Genomic DNA, 21,407 nt, shown 5'->3' with positions numbered 1-21,407 from the left:
CACTGCTGGAACTTAACTGAAAATGTCTCTTTTCCCCACTCTGTCTGTTTATCCAAGTGGCCTTTGAAGTACTACAAGAAATCTGCAAGACACCTCAGATTCAAAGGGCTAAAAAGATTGATTTCAATCAGTAATTTCAGATTTCTAGCAAGGCCATGGAAGTGGAAGCAGCATTAGTCAGGCAGATGGACTAATCCTTCTATTGCTCATGAAGGGTGAGGTTCAATAAGGACAAGTGCAAAGTCCTGAACTTAGGAAGAAACAATCCCATGCAACACTATAGGATGGGGACCAACTGGCTAAGCAGCAGTTTTGCAGAAAAGAACCAGGGGATTACAATGGATAAAAAGCTGAATATAAGCCAACAGTGTACCCTTGTTGCAAAGAAAGCAAGTGGCATACTGGGCTGCATTAGTAAGAGTATTGCTAGTAGATGAATGGAACTGATTATTCCCTCCTATTTGGCACTGGTGAGGCCGTATCTGGAGTACTGCGTCCAGTTTTGGGTCCCCCACTACAGAAAAGATATAGACAAATTGAAGAGACTTCAGTGAAAGGCAACAAAAATGGTGAAGGGGCTGGGGCACATGACTTATCATGAGGCTGAGGGAACTGGATTTATTTAGTCTGGAGAAGAGAAGACTGATGAAGCATTTAATAACAGCTTTCAGTTACCTGAAGGGGAGTTCCAAAGAAGGTGGAGCTAGATGGATCTCAGTGGTGGCACATAACAGAACAAGGAGCAATAGATACAGGTTGCAGCAAAGGAAGTTTAAGTTAGATATTAAGAAAAACTTTCCCACTGGGAGGGTAGTAAAGCAGTGGAATAGATTACCCAGACTGTTTGTGGAATCTCCATCCTTCGAGGCTTTTAAGAACCAACTGGACAAAGCTTTGGCTGGGATGATATAGTTGGGGCTGGTCCTGCTTTGAGCAGGAGGTTGGACTGGATGACCTCCTAGGGTCCCTTCCAACTCTAATTTTCTATGATTCTAAGAGTAATCAGAAGGAAGTTTGTGCATTCAGAGAGCTGTTACCAACAATTTCTCTCATTTTCACCAGACTGCACACCTGTTGTGCTTCGATCATCCTTCCTGTTCTATTTCTTGACTGAGCCGCTTGGAAAATGGTAAGTTTAAAAGCCTTTACATGTCAACAGCATGCAGATATGTAGCTCAGGTCTATAAACTCTCTCACTTCTGAGTCTGATAATAAAATGCCTTTCATCCACTGATTCAGTAATCTGACAGATACAGAATCTGAGTGAAGCAGATATAAGTTTAGAAGGGAAAATTAATCAGACCCCTGCCATCTCCCAAAAACGGGAGTCTTTCAGACTCTTCCCTGTTTCTTGATTCTTAAATAGCTACTGTTGCCAAAATGTCTATCTTTCACCCTGTTGGGGGCTTTCCACCACTCTGCCATAGAAATCATTGCGTTCTGGGTCTGAAACAAAATGGAAAAAAACATAGAATAGAAGGAATATGAGAGTCAAGGAATGTGAGAGAAAGAATATGAGGGTGAGGGAGAGGTAAAGAATGCATCCATTCATCCAGGAGTGAAAATTGCACCAACTGGATCTTGAGTTCCTTTAGCTGGCATGAGGTTGTTCAGTGATTTGGTCATTGTGGTCCACCACTTTCAGGTTGGACTGCTGCAATTCATTGTGTCTGGAATGACTGGCATCCCTAAAAAGTTCCAGCTGGTCCAAAATGCAGCAGCCCACTTCTGAAATTACACTGGAAACTGAAAATCTATCACCCACAATACTGGCTCCTCACAAAGCACTTCATACATACTATCTGCACCTATAAGGTACACTCCATGGTATTGGATCAAGCTACCAAGACCAACACCCTGCATGTAGGGGACAACAGCTTCCTTCAGTAATTCTACACAAAGAAAATGTCAGCATCAGGGTTCAAACTTTGAGAACAGTAGCCACGATTTCTCTACATGGCAAAATAACTTCTGAAAATGACAATGAAAATGAAATGATCGCTAAGCTCATCACCTTCCAGATAAGGTAAAAAACCTAATCCTTTCCCTTGATAACTAAGGAAAAAAAGTAGGAAGAAGACATATGCACTTAATAAAACCTCTGTAACAGAATTCTCCCTTTGTTGGATTCCTGTTTGGGTTCTGTTTTGGAGGTGCTTGCATGTAGTGGTGGTGGGGACCAAGTAAAGATTTACACAGAGACAGGATGGGCACACAGTAATGGACTAGGAGCTTCCTTTCTTTCTGAAACCAAGAGGATAAGCTCTTTATCAAATGATTTACAGAATTCCAGGAGGAATGCCAGCAAACATAACGGCCTGTGCACAATTACCCAAGTGGGGCAAGGTCAATCTGCAAGATAAGGAATATGTGCACGGCTCAGTCAGCAACAGGACTTTGATCAGGAATACCCAAACCATGGCTCATGAGCTACACATGGGTCCTGTGCAGTTTAAGTGTAGCTCCTGAAGTCATTTAACAACAAATTAGCATTGAGCTGAGCCCTGTGAACAGGTCATTAACTCTAGGCATCTCAACAGTTTTGTGTCCCCTGGTTTGCTGCTGTGTTAAACTTAGAAGCAAAGTGCAACAAAAGTGCATTCTTCTGTGCTACGTTGAGACCTGCTGCCATCAACTGGAAGACAACTTGTATGGGATGTAATATTCAAACCATTCTGTTCAGGTGGTAAGCTGCTCTGGGGCTGAGGCCGCGATTTTGCGGTGGTGACAGCATGGTCCAGAGCTGGGGCAGAGCCACAATCCACTGCCTGCACACCCTGGATAGAGAGATGCAGGCAGCAGATCGCTGCTCTGCCCCACTGTCCACATGCCTCAGGCAGGGCTGTGCAAGCAGTGGATGCAACTCTGCCCCAGCTCTGGATCACCCTGTCACCGCTGCAAAATCCTGGCCCCTAGAGCAGCTCCTTACCCTGCCACAGGGCCTGCCAGTGCTGCTTGAGCCGGTCACCATGGAAACCCTGGCCCCCCACACTGTCACAGCACCACCCCTCCTGGGGTCTCCATGGAAACCAGTTGCAACAGTGTAAGCAGTGGCTACTGGGAAATGGAGTCCAGCCACTGGCCGGATCTGCCATTTTGCCCACACCCGGTCTAAGCAGTGGCTAATTCATTGCACTCTTATACATACTATTTTCTGAGTCATCTCCAGCTTTCCTCATTCACTTACCTCCCAACCCAGTCCACAGCTAGACCATCAGGATTAACTATGTATCTCAAATTCAACTCAACTGCCTTTACTGGATTGTTTCCACTGCTGTCAAATGTAGGAAGATAAGCACGTTTGATGGATCCAAATTCAGAGCCACGGCCAAGAATGCTGAAATATACAATACCTGAAAAAAGTAGGAAAAAAAAATTCATTGTGTAGACATCTGTCTACTAGTTTTTGAAAAGTCCTTCCCCAACTGAGATGGCTGTTGTACATGAGATATCAAAGTAACATTTGTCTCTTTATGGAATATCAAGTGTCAGTCCTCCCTGTGAATGAAAAGACAAATGTATGAAAATACCATCAATCTAAAATAGATACTCTGGCTTAGACCTACATGTAAACAAAGTAAGTAAACGTGTGCAAAATTTACCAAAGGAGGGCTCTTAGCACTGATGTCTCACTGCACAGGGCTAGCAGAATCTTATTGAAGACCTCGGCATGCTGTGCAGAACTGCTATGCCAGGTCTCACTCCATTCCAGTGCAGAAAATGGATTTAGCAGCAGTGGGGAGAGGGGGCAGGGTAGGGAACAGAGGAAAGGAGGGAAAGCCAAAGAAGAGGTAAGTATAGTATATGAGATAATAGGAGGATCCACTAGCCCTACCCCTTTTGAGGGTAGAATACATCATGTGTGGAGACTACTGCAGTACTGGGACTCTTCTGAGAACAGAAGAATTCAGTGAGTAACTCTCATCAGCCCTGAACATGCCAGTGCAAGGCCCCTAACAGCCTGCTATCTTTCACACCTCCTTAAGGTCCTTCCACCACTCTGTCACAGAAATCATTATACCCTGGATCTAAAACTAAATGGAAAGAAAGACAACAAAACACAGAATACAAGGAATATGAGAGGTAATAAGGCTGTGAGAGAAGGAATATAAAGGTGAGGGAGAGGTAACAGATGTGTCCATTTAACCAGGACTGATTAATCCAGTTAGATCTTGATTTCCTTTGTAAACTGAAAAGGAAAACTAAATTCCAGAAGCAGCAGTCACACTGCTGAGTACTGAAACTTTCAATATACTCACTCAGGCCTATCCCCTCAGGGTCCCAATCATAGTCTATAGCTTGGATGTGCTCCTGGTTATCAATATAGTCAGAGTACTGCTCTGATGAAATATTGTATCTTCGAATACGTACATTATCTGGCAGGAGTAGCAATGGAGGATTACCTGAAAAGTAACAACAGCTTTCACTTTTCAGGTTTTAATATACTCATATATATAAAGAAGATGACAATGAGTAATTCATAGATTGTGAGGCTGAAAGAGACCTCGGGAGATCCTCGGGTCCAGCCCCCCTGCACTAGATAACTGGGGGTCACGTGACCCCAGCAAGGTGACCGCCCAATCTCCTCTTGAAGATTTCCGGGGTAGGAGATTGCACCACCTCTGGAGGGAGTTTATTCCACAGTTTGGACACCTTGACTGCAAAGGTTTTCCTAATGTTGAGCCAGAAGTGGTCTTCCGGGAGTTTGTGACCATTACTCCTGGTTTTCCCTAAGGGCACCCTGGTGAAGAGTTGTCGATCAAAGAAGTTTCAGAAGTTCACTCTAAATAAGAATAAATGCTTATTTTTACTTCATATAAGCTACCCAAATCTCTTGGGTCTGAAAGACTGGTGCCAAGTATTACAATTGTTTATTACTGATCTTAGTGTCAATAACCATGATTAGTCTGTTGAAGTCAATGCACCCACTCAGCGTAATAAGCTCCCTGGGCTAGAACCATATTGAGTGTAGCATTGCCTAAATTTCAGGTACTGGCCATCTTTTGAATCTGTAGCTGAGTTAGGTACCTCAGCTCCTTACACACAGCCTGGAGAGTGTACACAATAATCTTCTCATCTGACACTTAATCTCTAAAAGCTGTCAAGTATGTATATTATTACTGTTCCACTGTCACCTGTTTTTCTCCTTTCTTCAGCTCTTTGTCTTTCATTTTCTAAGCCAAATTTCTACCTATTTAATGTCTGTCACTCACATTAACCTATGACAGAGAACTAATGATTGAAGTTATCAAACAGCCAAATGCCTTCTGTTTGTGTTCATCAGTCCATGAACAATAAATGGTGATCTGTCAGCAAAGTGTCTTTGATTTGCACCCGTTTAATGTAACTATCTTCTGATAAATACTTAGGTTACAAAAACCAAACTTTCAGGAGTGGGGCTAATGGGCAGGTTTAATTTTCTTCTGCTGACAACTGCAGCACAGGCAGTCTTTTGTTTTCAGGAAATTTGGGGGGAAGGGAGGAAAAGCACCCAAGCCATTTTTTAGGGCATGGCATTTAATGTTTAAAATGAAAGCAGGGAGGGAGCATTTACATTCCTGCCCACAAGAATGCAATATCTAGATAATCTGCTACCAGAGAAAAGAGATACTTGTTTTCATTCATTGCAATGGGGTACCTTCCATTTATGCAACACTCAGCTTGCTCCTTACAATTTACCTAAGTGTTAGTTAAACATACCAATGGCTGCACACTGTTTTCCCAGCTGATCGCCCACAGACCTAAAGCCATCTGCACAGAAACACTCATAACTTCCTTTAGAATTCTTACAGTCCTGGGGACAGGTCCCAAACAGCTCACACTCATTGATATCTAAACACAAATGAAAAGAGATGTTATCTAGGGTTACAAAAAGATGGATCGCTTTTACATTTAGATCTGCTGCTTTCCTGCTCAAATAAGGAAAATATACTTATTCAGCATGAAGGAGGTTCGTCTTTTTCTAGCACCCTTTATATTAATAGATTCATAGACATTAGGGCTGGAAGGGACCTTGTAACTGAGGCAATGATATCTTCCTGAGTCTGTAAATAGCCTGACAAAGTAACTCTGAGATGGGTGGTTCGTTCCATTCATCATTATGTGTTAGCAACCAAGACCTCACTTCTCTGGGGAAAGGAAAAAAAGTCCTACCAACACCAATGCAAAACTGGTTTGTGTGTGTGGCAGGAGCAAATATATAGAGCAGACCTGGCACGCCCACCCAAATAGGCAGATACATACACCCTGAATGCTAGGATAACTTCTGGGGGACAAGAAGCCACTTCTGCTTCTCATAAGAAAAGCTGCCCCTTCATGCTGCCCCAGAAGATGGGGAGAAGGCCAATGATGTAACCTCTGCAAGACAGGACATCCCCACTGTTCAACTCTGCAAGGACAGGGACTTCTGGGGATCAGACCGTCACAGTGGGGGATCCATGCACAATAAGTCTATGTTCCAGATTGTCTATAATAGCCCTCTACATACTAAGATATTCAGGATCTGAAGTACAGATGTTCTAGAAAGTTACTCTAAAAATGACATTGAGATTCCATTATATATTGTCCAGTCATTTCCAAATCCAATAAGCCTGGTTTATAAGTATTAAAGCTTGTTCTGTCAGCCCCAACAAGGAAGTCTGGAACCTGAGAGGCCAGCTGATTTCTTCCCATAAAGCATATTAGCAGAAACATTAAAACATTCTGTAGACCAAATGCTCTTCTCAGCAGCTTCTCAGTGTACGCACCTGTACCCCCAACACTACAGAGGTTACTAAGCATTCCTGCACAGAAAGATAACAGACAAGAACCTGGCTCCATCTCTTTTGATTGTGTCCAAGTCTGTGGCATGAGTCTTAATAAAAAGCAATACAAATGTATTTTATTGATTAATATTTATGTTTACCACACAACTACTGATCTGTTGAGCATGAATTGGTGCACACAAACTGCACTTTAAGCAAATGAGTGAATTTCTCAGCAAAGAAATTTATTTTTTTGTAAACAGTTGCAAATGGTAACTAGCATGATCCAAACCCATTGAAATCAGCAGAGAAATGAAGTTGGATCAGACACTAAATGCAATTAAGCAAATAATAATCTGCCTAATTGCAAACTGTGGTATTTCCATAAAAAGGGAATTATTCACACATTTAAATTATGGAAGGAAGTCAGTTCTTTGCCAAGGATAGAAAATATGGGTCAGCAGCAACATACATACATAAGGGAAGCCCTGGAGAACATGCAAAAATCCTGTTTTAATGCAACAATGTGAATAATTAAAGCACTTCAATAATTTTAAGGTACCACTAAACAGTTTTTAGGGAGAAGATCATTAGAAGATTAGAAATACCATCACAGGAGTTTCGGTCAAGCTCACTGGCCTTGTACCCCAGCCTGCAGGAACAGATAAAGCCTCCTTCATTTAAGTGGGTACAGTTATGTTCACAGATATTTTCAGCACAAGTTCGTTCTGTCCCTGCATCTGAAAAAGGAAAGTATCATTATTACAATTGAAAATGCATAAATTAGAGAGATGCAATTTTCATAAGTGTCTTCTGTTTGCAATTTTAAATTATAAAGTTGGCCTCCTCTTTACCTCTTAGAAGAATCTTTCAGTTGATGTAAATGCCTTTCAGGGACTTCCTCTGGGTCAGCTTCCCAGTTACAGCAAAGTCAAAAAAATCTTTACATTGACCTGCTTTTTGTCTACACAAGTCAGCAATTAGTAACATACTGAATTTCACCAAATGCCACCAAGGCTCACACTGACCTCAGGGAAATAACCCTAAATACTGTATCAAATACCAGTTCAAACAGCTGCAGATACTTCTTCAGGATTTAGGTAGGTTAGCTGCCCCATTTCTAATTCTGTCAGCCCACCTTGTTCTCCTTCTTCCTCTTATCACCAAAAAAGAAAGACTTCTAACTTATCTTGCTTATGATACAGCCCCTGCATCAGTTGTGCCTGGAAATTACAATAGGCAGCAGGTTGCTCAATTGAAAATAAGCTAAAGTAAACCTGAGTCATTTCAATCACTTCAGTGGCCTCAGGATCAGGCCTATGATAGAAAGAAGCAATATAGTACAGTATAATTTAGCAGGAGCTAAAATTGATATTCTTCTCATAGCAATGAAAACATCTGGTAGTAAATCAGTACAGTACTATAATTTATACAAATCACTTTCTAGCTTGGGATACAGAAAGTACGTCTGTAATTGAGAAGTAGAAACAATTACATGATAAATGTGAATTGATAAAACATAAGGAAAGATGAAGATTTATGCCTAAAATAATATCTCACATATTCAATTATTTATGCCTTTTAAATGTGTACCAAAGCTATTTAAAATAATGTGTATGTGTGTGTGTACATACACACACATTTTCATGTACACATACATATATCACTACAAGTATGTACATATGCACAGAATATTTGTTTATATGTCTAAAATTTACCCCTGCAATATAAGTTAAAACCCCTTTTATTTTTTAAACAAAACAATAGCTATTTGTCTCCCTGCTTGGCCGGGAGTAGTATTTAATGTTATTTATCCTCTTTCTGCTTAACATTGTCACCTGATGCTGGAAAACATCCAACTGCCATCAGTTCAGACTGAGCTCATGTCTGTCCATGAACTGAAGAAGCCTGACTGGCAGCAAAATGTCTGATTTACATTGGTCCACAGCTTTTTGATACTTTTGTATTTTCAACAGATTCTATCATTATGCTTTATTACTTAAAGTCAGCTAGGATGTTGTGAGAATAAAGAAGCAAATCACCTCTAAAGGGACTGCATAGAGGCATACCAGTTATTTGCATACTGCAAACATGAAAGATTTCAATCGCTGGTGTATCATTTGGCACATTTTCACTTAAAGCCATGGAAGTCTGACAAGCAGAAAGCACAATTACATGCTGTCTATATATACAAATTAAAATGCTTTTGTCAGATAGATTCCTTCCGGTGAGGTCCTTTGAACTCTCTACCTACCACATTCCCCTAAACTCAAAACTTCACAGTGACTCTCCTACTCATATTCTCAGTGATTTTGTGAAACATTCTTAACAACATAGGTAAACACAAAAAAGGAGTAGCTGTGACTTCAACCTGAGCCCTAGAACTGTATGCAGCTGTTGGATCATTCACATTCTGCACCCACAGACCAGGCCCCTGGTTGCTATGAACTTTCACATTATTGTTTCCAGTGAAGCTATGACAATATACACCAGTCTAGCATCTACTCCAAAATAATTATCCATCTAAGTCAGTGATTTTAAACTGGGGGGCTATGAAATTATTTTAAGGCTGCAGCTGAGTATTACCACTAGTGGGTATGTTAACACCTACACAATTCACAAGAAGAGCCCAGGATTTCAAATAAGAACCCAACGTTAATAATATTCTGACCTGTTGTAATCTTTCTGAGTTCTTTACAACAGAAAAAATCACTGTTATTTTTCTGTAGTCAAGGAATTTGTGAAATCTAAGAGCTGGCATTTTCCAAGAAATGCCTTGACTCTAATAAGGGTGCCTTGAGTCTAAAAAAGTTAAGAAACACTAGTCTAGTTTCTTTTACTGATCTTATCATTTCAGTGGCTGGGTACTCTTGCCTCTATACCATACTCCATGTTAGAAAATGATCATACTGCTTCTTGTGGTACATAAAGACCCTTATCCTAAACTAGTACAATCAAGATACTAAACTTCTTGGTGTCTTTCAGAAAGAGGAAAACAAAGAAAATGTAAGTGTTTTTGAAAGCTATGGATACAGATGGCAGGCTAACAAGAACAACGGTAGTTTCAAATGATTACACTTTAGCTCAATTCAAATGTATATGCTTACTGTTTCTATTACTAAAAAGCTTTGTTTCAGTGATATATCCAAATGGTTACTTACTGCAGCCTGTTTCATCAAAATGGTCTCCACAATCATCGTAATTGTCACATACATAACGTAGCAGAATGCAGTTTCCATTACTGCACTTGAATTCTTCAGCTGTACAAGGCCTTGGGGTAGGATCTTTACCTACAATTAAAAAGACACACATTCTTGTATCACACATTCAGCCTCAATATCCATAGAGGTTAGACATTTTGACATTTTTCTACTGTACAGGTGAATAAGTTGAGACATGGAGGTTAAATAACTTGACTACTGTTGATTAAAAATGCTCATAAACAAAAGATCTAACTATTCTTCTACTTTTTTGTTTTAATGGTGTGAACTAGTTAACAGCCTTTGACCCTATACTTTTACCCTGGTCTGACATTATACCTGAGATCACACTAATATACAGAACACAGCACACAGTTAGCATAACAGAATATTCTGCAATATAACAAGCCAGTAAATAATAGATAAGATCAATTTTAGAGGATAAATTCTGTTATTGGAGGTACAAATGCAACTCCCATTGAGTCAACGGGAATTATGCAAAATATAATAAAGCTGTTACAGGATCAAGGCCTAAATATTTAATGTCTTCATCAGTATTATTCAGGACTCAATATTTTTGATACCTGCATGATGATAGTGGCCAGAGCTTAGAGATAATGGGGAGGTGGCAGCCACCATGGTGGTAGCAGCAAGTGAGGAAAGCAGCTGTGGACCTCTGCCACAAGTGGTCATGTCCATCATGGCCAAAGGGCACCAATTCTTTGGCAGGCCACGCCCACTACTAGACACACTCCCAAATTCCCTAGCACAAGTAGCTAGCCAATCAGGAGAAGTGGAGCAGCTATATTGGCCAGATCAGCACATGAGCCATATATCTGACAATCCAATCTATATAATTATTTTATTGTACTATCAACTCTTTATTTTTCATTATATTAATGAAAAATTAATTTCATCATATTATATATAGACTTCATTATAAAACTTAATTTCATTATTTTTTCCATAAGACTACTAGTTTACTAGCATATTAATGACCTATGATAGCTGGGTTTTTACATACTAAACTCATCTAGGCATTTACAGTCTCCATATTTTCCATATGGTAAAAAACAAAGTTCAAATCACCTTGGGATGAGATCTAGTTTTAAAAGATTCCCAATTCATTCTATGTTTTTTGTGGGATTTTTAAATTATTATTAAACATTACAAGGTTTATGGCAACTCAATTGTAGAATTACTAGGAAATACATCTATTCAATACTGAATTTACTGTGCATTTCTGCATAAACATACAGTGCTCCTCTTTCTCATCACTTCCATCTCCACAATCATCTTCCTGGTTGCACAGCTCGTGACTGTAGATACAGCGATTGTTTTCACAACGGAAACGGAATGGTGATTCACAGGGGATAGACACTGAAATCAAGCAGATCAAATAAATAAGATTCAAACATTTAATGCAGAAAGCCTATGAAACCTTCTACCTTATATCTGCTACCCTGTGCCTCTACTTTAGTTAAAGATGTACAGGTTAAATCTGGTTTATTTTCCCTTCATCTTCTGTCACTGCATGGAATTAGGCTTGTTTGCTGCACTGAATAAGGTTACATAAAATTGGTGTCAGGATGACATATGTAGAGTTTTGTTGTTTTTTTTAAAAGATGGTATGTATCACGGACCCTACTAGTGCATAAAATACGGAAGTTTTAAGGATTATTTCTACTCCATAGATTTCTTCAATCCATAGATTTCCACTCTATAGATTGTCAACAGCATAATAAATTAATATACAATCTGATTCACTATATTAATGAAGATGCAGTTATTATCTAACATATACAAAGGAGTTAATGAACATATTATTTTGATGTAAAGAATAAACATCCCTTCAGAAATATTACCAGCATCTTTTTTTATATCTATCGGTCGAAATTTGCAAGTACGAGCGCCTTATGTTAGGACTCATACTCCTCATTTAAATACATGTTCCGACTCTAAAAGGAGTCTGGAATCCTCAACACTTCTGAAAAAAATGAAGCCCCTAGTAAGAGCCTTAATGTTAGGCACCCATTTGGAAAATGAGGACCAATGATGACTATTGTTCATATCTCTTTCCTATGGAAACCAGGTTTGATTTGCTGTCTCCCTTCTTGTAGATCTACATACACAGTTACCTACAAATAATGAAGATATCTGAGTAAAAAAATATAGCAAAAGAGTGTAGAAAATGTTGTCTTAGCACTTTTCTTGAATGTGCTTTGAACATTCAGGAAGCAAAAGAAAGTATTTATTATTTAGTTCTTATTTCTGTACCATTAATTATTGTAATGCTATTGTATAGACCTTGATCAATGCAGGCACTAGTATTCAGGCAATACAAGCAATTCTTATATAGACTTTAATCAATACAGGCAATAGTATTCATGTTAATTTCATTTTTATTTCTTACAGCATAGGTGAAGTTCTTCATCAGAGTCATCTCCACAGTCATTGTCACCATCACATTTCCAATATGGCTGAATACAAATATGGTTTCTACACTCAAACATTGAAGGTGGACAATAGGTTCCATTAGGATAGCGTGTTGCTTGTGGAAAGAAATTCAACTGTTAGTATAAAAAAAAAATTCAATTTGAAATAATATACAGGTCACTCATATGCCATCATCTCTCCTGCACCCCTCTATAGAAGAAGATGGCTATATAAGTACAAAGTCAGAGTCCAGCAGGCAGCATGGAGTGAAAGCCGCCAGGTAGATGGAGAGTTGATTAATTTAGATGGAGTTTTTAGAAAGCCAACTAATAAACCATAAGGAGATGCTGCAAGTTTTACTGGCACTGTTTCCAGGTGTCATTGGCAGTACATGGAATTTATATACATTTAATGCCAACTCTCTAATAGCGTATGGCTAAATGCAAACAGTAATATTAATTATTAATTCACATTCATAAGGTGCCCACCCACTTAACAGGAGTTTCAAAATAATGCAACTCATCAGTTAAAAACAAAACAAAAAAGACCATAAATAGATCACCTTCCCCAGACTATTTTCATTAGCTCCTACAGCCTATCAGTTCCTTTCTAGGCAATCTTGTTTCCCCACTTCCTGAAAAAAGTCAAGGAATATATGCAATTTACAACCTGCTACAAAGGGGGCATGTCTACATGTGCATTTACGCTGGCTTAAGTTTACTGTGTAGTAAATTACTGCACAGTAAGTGGAAATAGGCCAGTGTTTACACATGCAGGTGTTAAAGCGCATTAACACTGTGTGTGGACTGATTTGGGACTAATTTTAGTCCCATATTAGTCTCCACACAGTGTTACTGCGCAGTAAGGTATCTACATGTGCACTGCTGTGCAGTAATTAATCAGGCATAAATTTGATACCTCCATGATGATGCAGGTATCAAATTTACACTGAAATTGGTGTAAGTTGCCATATTTATTCCACAGTACAGGCATGCATGCGTAGACAAGTGCCTACACCACACAGTAATTTTAGTTACTGCACAGTATATGTGTACATGTAGACATGGCCAGGTTGTCTAAACTACATTCTAGTGAAGCAAATGTATTGGTAACTAAGTTCCAGGACAGAACACTAAAAACATCCTGTCATTAGTCCCTTTCCATTAAACTAGGATTGCTATCTCAAGTACCTGGGAAGATGATCTCAATCTTTTTTTTTAATTAATTTTAGAAAAAATGCAGTCTTCTAAGGCACGTTAGGTACCAAGGCTATGAGTTCTACATGTCATAACCACCAATTTAAATTTTACCTGGGAATCAAGTGGCAGTCAGCACAAATGAGAGCACACAGGGGAGCTGGGCACAAGAAATATCTTATAACTAGCAGAACTGTATCCTGAAAAGCTGTACCTCCCAAATGGATTTAAAGCAAGGGTGATGAAGATCCAGCCTCTAGGCCAAAATAAGTCCACTCTGGACACGTCTACACAAGACTCTACAGTGCCATAGTTACGTGTAGTTTCTGTTGGCAAAAACCATGATGCTGCCTCTACATCACATAGCAATGCGCTCCCTTGTTACAGTACATTGCTATAGCAATGTAGCAGCCAAAAATAACTGTGCATGGCTGGCATGGTATGAAGTACTAATGACAGCACAGTAACAAAGGTGCCATGCAGCTACATGTGGATGCACCCACAGCTATGTCAGTTGGCCTGCAAAGTTCCTATGCAGGAAATTTGACAATGGGGCTGTGATTGCCATGTTAATTGCAATAGCTCCCAGTTAAGGTATGGAGGTTAAGGAGTGCATATATTTGAAGACAGTAACAGAGAGAGAGAGAGGGAGAGCACAGGCGGGTGAGTGTGGCAGTGCACTTTGGTCACATCCACAGACAGAGGGTTAGAACATGCCTTCCAGAGGCATTGCAAATAATCTAGGAGAAGTTTACTCTAAAGTAAAACTCTCATGCAGAGATGTGGAAGCAGTTTGCTACTCCTAGCAGCAGACTGCTTCTGCTCCCTGAGGCCTTCCACTGGGCCCCTGCATCAGGTACAGGGAGCTCTAGGTTCCCACTGGGTGGTAGCCCAGAGGCTGGCAGGAGGTATGGGGTCAAGAGGCAGCTGTCCCCGGGCACAGCCTGGGACATTGTTCCTGTCCCTGGGAGCTGCCTTCTGCTAGGGCAGGCTTCTTATCTCCCAACGCCAGCCCCTCAGTTATGGGGGCTGGGCTGGGAGATGCTTATCTCCCAGCCTGAGCTCCACAGTGCCGAGGCCTGGGCTAGGAGAAATTATCAATTGCAAAGCAGAGGCTAGGAGATAAGGAAGCAGGGGAACGTAGTCCCCACCTGGGCTGCAGTGGTGAAGCCCACCTCAGCAGCAGGTAGCAAGCCAGTAGGAAGCTATCTTCTGCCCCCTGGTGCCTGGCTGACCAGGAGCACATTTGCTCCCAGTGAGGTGTCTACACATGCACTAAGTAATCAAGAGTAAATTTGCTTCTTGTATTCATAGGTAGCAATTTTATTCACAATTATTACAAATTACTGCATAGTAAACATATGTATGTGTAGATGGTGATGGTTACTACACAGTAATTAGCTCTAATCTTCAATAAAGTATCTTGTATAGATGTACCCACAGTGTTTGTATTTTCAAATTATATATTTTCATCCCCAAACCTAAAAGAAACAGCATGAGCTTCAGTGTGCTTTTTAAAACACAGATTCATATAGGGCAATGGTGCCCAATTCATCTAGCCTTGCACCTTGGATCAGGCCTGTGGAGCATTCCTGAACCCTGCATACAACCTGTGGGAACAGATGAGCTGGGCACCACTGTTTTAAAGTATAATTCAGCATAGTTTGCTGCCACAGTCAAGAAGATGACAAAACAAAAGCAAGTTGTTTATTTTGCCTCATTGATAAATGGAGGAAATTATCTAAGACTGTGCACACTACAAATATGGTCTACAAGGGTACACTAGGGTACCCTGTTATAGTGTTCTAGGCCCTGAAATGTTTACGAAACAGTTTTGTCTTGTGTAATGGTTGACAGACCTACATTTACCTACCATATTTTCTCACATACAGCACACACCCTTTTCCCCCAAATCAGCCCCCCAAACTTGGGGTGTGTGCATGGGCAACTGGTGCCGTCTTAGTTGGGGGGGCATATACCCCCCCAGCTACCAGTCGGTGACCATCCTGCCAACCGGGGAGGGGGAGGAATCCCTCATGGATGACATTGCTGACAGGGGGGCAGGCCCCACATGGCTGATCATGAGACAGTCAATCGCTGCCACTTCCGGAAGTGGCTGCGGCCACTTCCAGGAATGGCTGCAGCCGCTTCTGGGAGCACAACAGTGCTCTACTGCCTGGCTGGCGTTTGCAGGGGGAGCACTAGCACTCCCACCTGCTCTCCCTGCCCTTTGCCTAAGCGGCGAGCACAGCTGGTCAGGGGGTACACTAGCACTCTTACAGGGTGCATGTGTACTCACATACACCCCAAATGCATCACCACTGGGTGTGTCTTAAGTTAGAAAGCTGTTTTCTTCACTGGAAAAGAAGGACACCTGGAGACACTGTACATGCCATGCAGCTGATAAGATGGCTGCCACCAGTGACAGTCAATAAGCTGAAAGGAAGGATTCATTTGTTAACCCTTTCACAGTCACAGCTACTGGCTGAGCACTGTAGCTTGTGCCTGAAGCATCAAGTGAGCCACTGGCAGTATTTTCATAAGGCTTGTGATGTGGAAATAACACTGTATTTACAGGAACTTATTTGAAGAACTACTTAAAGAACTGTCTTGCTATTGCCCATGCAAGGATCTGCAGCCTAGTCTTGTGTTACAGAGAAAGTCCTCTTAGGAACACAAAGTGTTCAGAAAGTGTGACAGCTCATTAGACTTTCCCCAGACTGTCTTCCTAGTGTGGAAGAAAGTCTCTGCTGCCTGCTGCCTCACCCAGACTGTCTCCTGGGATGCCACACTTCCTGGCCATTCTGTTCCCAGGAGGACTTACTCTATGCCACGCAGGGGCAGGTGACTCCAAAAATAAGCATGTGCTTTATTTGGGGGCATATTGTATATGAGAAAATATAGCAAATCCGCACATTGTGCTATGCTAGACCACCTTTGCAAAGATGAGGGCTTCCCCTCAGACATTAATCTGTTCAGCAAGTGCATTCTTTTCATCTGCTTAGCTGGCAACTCATTAACAGATTACAAACTTGCTCAAGGTATCAAATCTTTCCCAAATTATTGCTGAAATTATTGGGAATTGCAGCATTCACTGTCTCAAGATTTGGTTCACTGTATTAAGCAAGTGGTAAAAATAGTAAGTTTCTCTAAAACTGAAGGATTTCAAATCAGCCCTGTATCCCCTATAAGTACCAGGCACAAAGCTTTTAACTCACGACAAGTTGCTTCATCAGAGAAATCAAGACAGTCTGCACTTCCATCGCATTTGAAGCGGTCTGCAATACAGTGCCCACTGTTACACTGGAAATATCCAGGATGGCAGGTCCTCAACTCTGAAAACAATCGAAAATGATTACTGAAATGTCCTTCTATTATCTGTTAAAGGCATACATATTTTGTGTACAGTAGATGCCATTAAAAATTAGCAATTTACAATCCACACTAAATTTACCAAAGGATTTGAGTAATTTCTTGTCCTAAGTCAAAGTAAATATGAGGTGTAGTAAAGGCCATTTTACTAATAGTGTTTGCTTTATGACAGAATTTTGCAGAATCTTTTTAAACCTCAAAGTTCCAGAAGTCAATACATACCACAGTCACGTTCATCTGAATTATCTTCACAATCATTATCATGATCGCATATCCATCGAGAAGGAATACAGCGCAAATTGTCACATCGGTATTCACTTTCTGTGCATTCCCGAGGCCCTTCAATTAAAATGGCAATGCAAACAGCATATGAAATCACCCAACTACAGCTTTAAACATTCAAGTCAATCTCATTACAACAGGGGAAGTGATTACTGCTTGACCTTAGATATTCATTAAAACATTCAGTCCCTATGAAAACAGCATTCTGCATATGGAGTTGATGCCAAATATCATGTCTCTCTACAGTGCTATGGGTTAATATCAAATATTTTGTTTTATTTAAAAAAGTGATTTTTATCTGTAGAAAGCTACATCTCTCAATTAAAAAAAAAAAGAGGGAGAGTGAAAAGGAGACAGACAGAGAGCCAGATAGATTTTGTTTGGGACTGAGCCTGAACTATTACCCTAAGTTAGGAAACACACACAAAAACAAAGCACAGAATTGGTTTGGTCCCTTACACTGTGTAGACTAATATTTTTGTATGTATTGCAATGGTATCTATCAATCATTATCTTTGTTTTCTACATAGGTTTTCTTTCATATGGCATTCTGAATATTGTGCCTAGAGAATACAGACTACAGAGTGGAATAACTGGACTGCTGAACCTAGAGGCCAAACAGAGTCACCCTTAGGAGAAAATGGTGCCCTGGGTGAACTTATATTTTGCCACCCCCCTACACCTCCCCTGGCTTCACCCCACTCATTGGCACCTCTCCTGGTGCCCCCCCAACAAGTCAGCAATGCTGCAGCAGGCAGAAGCAGGCAGGCAGGGGCATGGGGCACAGTTCAGCAGGGAGGCAGAATAACATGGCGCATCAGGCAGGCAGGCAAGCAGGCAGGCATCCACACTGTCTGGCCCAACTCCTGAGAAATGGCTGGTCCAACTCTTCCTGGGGTGGGGTTCGGCCAGGATGGGGCAGGGGGAGAGTGCTGTTGTGAGCACAGGCTGCTCATACACGTGTGCATGGGGCACTCCCTTGACTGCAGCACCCTTGGTGGTTGCCCATGTCACCCACCCTTAAAGTTGGCTTTAAGGTCAAGTACCTAATTTTTGTAAAAAAATAGAAAAACAATTTAAGTAAAAAGGTAGAAACGTTGTTATGACAGGCAAGTGAGAACTCACTGCAGCTGCGTTCATCAGACTCATCTCCACAGTCATTATCTCCATCACACTTCCAGCGCAGCGGGATGCATCGGTGATTGTCACAGCGGAAATCTCCCAGAGGATTACAAGTCATCTCTTCTGCAATGCATACAATTAATCACTTTGACAAAAAAAAACCAGCACACATTAAAATAATCTTTGGATTATTTCCACTGAAGATAGTAGTGGATGGACCTTTCCATACCATTAAATGGACCAAGGGATTTAAAAAAAAAAAGCAGTTAGGGAATGTATCTATGTGACGGTATGAGGTTAGGAAGGGAATGCTATGAAAAACTCTTTATGCTTTTAAAGAGATTTTCTGGACACATTAATTTTCTGGAAAGGGAGGATGATGCTTCCCATACAGATCTTGCAGAGTGACAATGTCATAAAAACAATGACTGTTTGGGAAAAGCCAAGAGCCTCACTATCCTCAGAAGAGGAAAGAATAAAACAAACTGCATCAAGAAAAGGAATGGATCATATTATATGTAGAATAAGCACTTCTATGAAAACTACTGCCAGTCTGTGTATATATGGGCATGACTGTGATGACTCAAAGAATGACATACACTTTTTATTAACCTAAGGCCAGAGCTTGAAAAACATATGGCATGCTGCATGGTGCATAGCCGTACCCTGTTTTTTCTGGATTGTTCTGAAGTAGATGTAGTGATCTCACAGGACTGCAAGCTTAATTTGTACAACCACAAATAGTTTCAAAACAGCTTTCAGAGTTTGGGGAAACATTACTATGCCTTAGCACTGGTGGAATTGATGGACTATTCTCAAATAAAGAAGTAGCTTTAAAGAGACATGGAAAGAAAACTGTGCAACACAGTGGGAGCATTTACATGTACCCCTACCATGCAGTTGTTACTGTGCTGTCCTGACAGCGCACAGTTATTTTTAGCAGCCGTAGCAATGCACTATAATGGGGTAGCTCATCACTATGGTAATGTAGAATTGTCATCACAGTTTGTGCCCACCGATGCTACGTTGCTATAGTGGCATGCTACACTGCCATTGCATATCGCTACGGTGATACAGCATCTCATGTAGATGCACCCAGTCTGTGTTACTACAGCAATATTTCAAGGCAGGCAAAAATAACTCTTATAAAAGAGGCAAGGATATCTTAGGGTGATACCTTTTTTTGGATTAACTGTGTAGCTGGGATAAATTTAGACAAGCTTTTGAATGCAAGACATTGGAAAGCTTGTCTAACTTTATTCCAACTACAAAGTTTTTCCAATAAAAGTTATCGCCCTAAAAAATCCTTGCCTCTCCCATAATTTCTGGAACATCATGACTACAACATCACTTTTATACAACTTCAGTCACAAGCACAGACATAATAGTCAAAATTAATAATCTAATTTTCAAGGGCTATAGCATGTAAGATGCATAGTAGCCTTGAGCGAGTCAGAGAAATGAACCATGCATAAATATATGAATTTTTATTGAGAAATGTTCCAGAAAGGAAAAAAAAACCTGCATTGTGGAGAAACATTTGCAATCTAAGATGATGTTACAAGCATCTTGTAATCATACTTACCACAGCCTTGTTCATCACTATTGTCTCTGCAGTCATTATTGCCATTGCATAGTGCCCAGAGTGGTATGCAGCGGTAATTGGTTCTACAGCTGAATTCTGTGTGGCTATCACATCGATAGGCAGGACTCACTAAAACATATGAAAGAGTTTTTTAAGTACCTGATACCTAGCCTGAAACCAGGTCTTCCTGATATATGGATGTGACTTTAAATGGTTGATTTCTGACTTTTAAATGGTTGATTTCTAACTTCTCTCCATTACCTGTCTGGTCATCAAGCCCTTCTGCCTGCTGGCTCACAACTGAGCTCTTACACACATTTCCTAGCAGTATATCTAGGTTAGCTCTAAATGTGCCAGAACAGGGGTGGCCAAACAGCAGCAAGAATCATCATCTGAACAGCCACAGACAAATGTATTCACTCTCATTCTGTTTGTTACTCTCTCCTGAAAAGTCAACCCTTGCATCTTCGCAAGTGCTGCTCCTCTTTACAGTACTCTAAGTAGTCAATATAGGCACTTGAACACATGATGAAATCGGCCTTTAAAAAGGTTTAAAAGCCCTTTTGCACTGCTTTAATGATATCACCATTTACACTTGTATTTTGTTTGAATTTTGTCACGCTGTACAAGTGAGGCAGCATATTTCACTTTAAATGATATTGTTATGTAGCAAAATAAAACACATCTGCTGTATTTTAGTTTGCTATGTAACAAATGGCAGCAATACATCTGGAGAAGGTGGTGGGGACAGTGCACCATCCCTGCCACCTTCTCTGGCCGCCAGTACACCCAACCGCCCTCCTACCACCTTCCCACACTGCCCCAGGGGCAAGCCAGCCCGTTCCTGGGTGACCACAGATGGCGGGGATGATACACAGGGTGCTGGAAGCTCACCAAGCCCAAGCTTGCCAGAGCACTGTTGGATGGGGCTGGGTGCTGCCTGCGAGTTGAGGCAGCACCTGCCTACAAGCACCATGCCCAGGTGGCCCCAAGGGAGCGTCACAGCCATGAAGGGAAGCATTTGGCCCTCCCGCAGCTCAGAGGCTGCAAAACCCACCATTCCAATTCAAGTGGCCTATATTTCTAGTACCAAGGTGCCAAGAAAATCATCACCATGTTTCAAGTATTATGTTACGTGCACAGTGTGGAGAGATACTATTACCTTCCTATTCCATGACCTGATGCCTCCTTGTATTCAGCCTAAAACTATGTTGACCTTTTTAGTTGTTATATTTATTTCCTACTGTTTCCTTGCATTGCCCCTCAGTTCCTTTTAGCATTACTGCTTCCAAGATTTCCTTCTCCCTTTTCTGAATATTTTTCCCTCAGTTGTATTAGCATGCATTTCTCCAGGTGATGTGTCCTATTGGTACACTAAGCCTTTTCTTTAAATATCAATATATACTTTATAGTTTCATAGTTTCATAGTTTCTAGGGTCAGAAGGGACCTGAGTAGATCACCTAGTCCGAC

The 21,407-nt window shown here is 40.9% G+C and overlaps 1 protein-coding gene across 2 annotated transcripts in view; it reads right to left on the bottom strand.

Annotated features, from left to right (window-relative positions):
• The window catches only part of LRP2 (LDL receptor related protein 2), a 179,069-nt gene that overhangs the window by 22,184 nt on the left and 135,478 nt on the right, over positions 1 to 21,407 (bottom strand). For both annotated transcript variants that reach the window (XM_019553734.1, XM_019553736.1), the window contains exons 56-66: positions 19,937 to 20,065; positions 18,355 to 18,474; positions 17,170 to 17,286; positions 16,794 to 16,910; positions 12,357 to 12,494; positions 11,201 to 11,323; positions 9,905 to 10,033; positions 7,352 to 7,483; positions 5,701 to 5,832; positions 4,260 to 4,403; positions 3,188 to 3,353 (exon numbers count right to left, since the gene is read on the bottom strand). In XM_019553734.1, coding sequence (XP_019409279.1) covers positions 3,188 to 3,353; positions 4,260 to 4,403; positions 5,701 to 5,832; positions 7,352 to 7,483; positions 9,905 to 10,033; positions 11,201 to 11,323; positions 12,357 to 12,494; positions 16,794 to 16,910; positions 17,170 to 17,286; positions 18,355 to 18,474; positions 19,937 to 20,065 — 1,447 coding nt within the window. The remainder of the gene's footprint in view (positions 1 to 3,187; positions 3,354 to 4,259; positions 4,404 to 5,700; positions 5,833 to 7,351; positions 7,484 to 9,904; positions 10,034 to 11,200; positions 11,324 to 12,356; positions 12,495 to 16,793; positions 16,911 to 17,169; positions 17,287 to 18,354; positions 18,475 to 19,936; positions 20,066 to 21,407) is intronic.

Source organism: Crocodylus porosus, unplaced genomic scaffold (genome assembly GCF_001723895.1).
Source record: "Crocodylus porosus isolate Cpor-Errol unplaced genomic scaffold, CroPor_comp1, whole genome shotgun sequence".
Lineage (NCBI taxonomy): Eukaryota > Metazoa > Chordata > Crocodylia > Crocodylidae > Crocodylus > Crocodylus porosus.
Note: the sequence above shows the minus strand (reverse complement) of the source record. Positions and strands in the feature narration are given on the sequence as shown.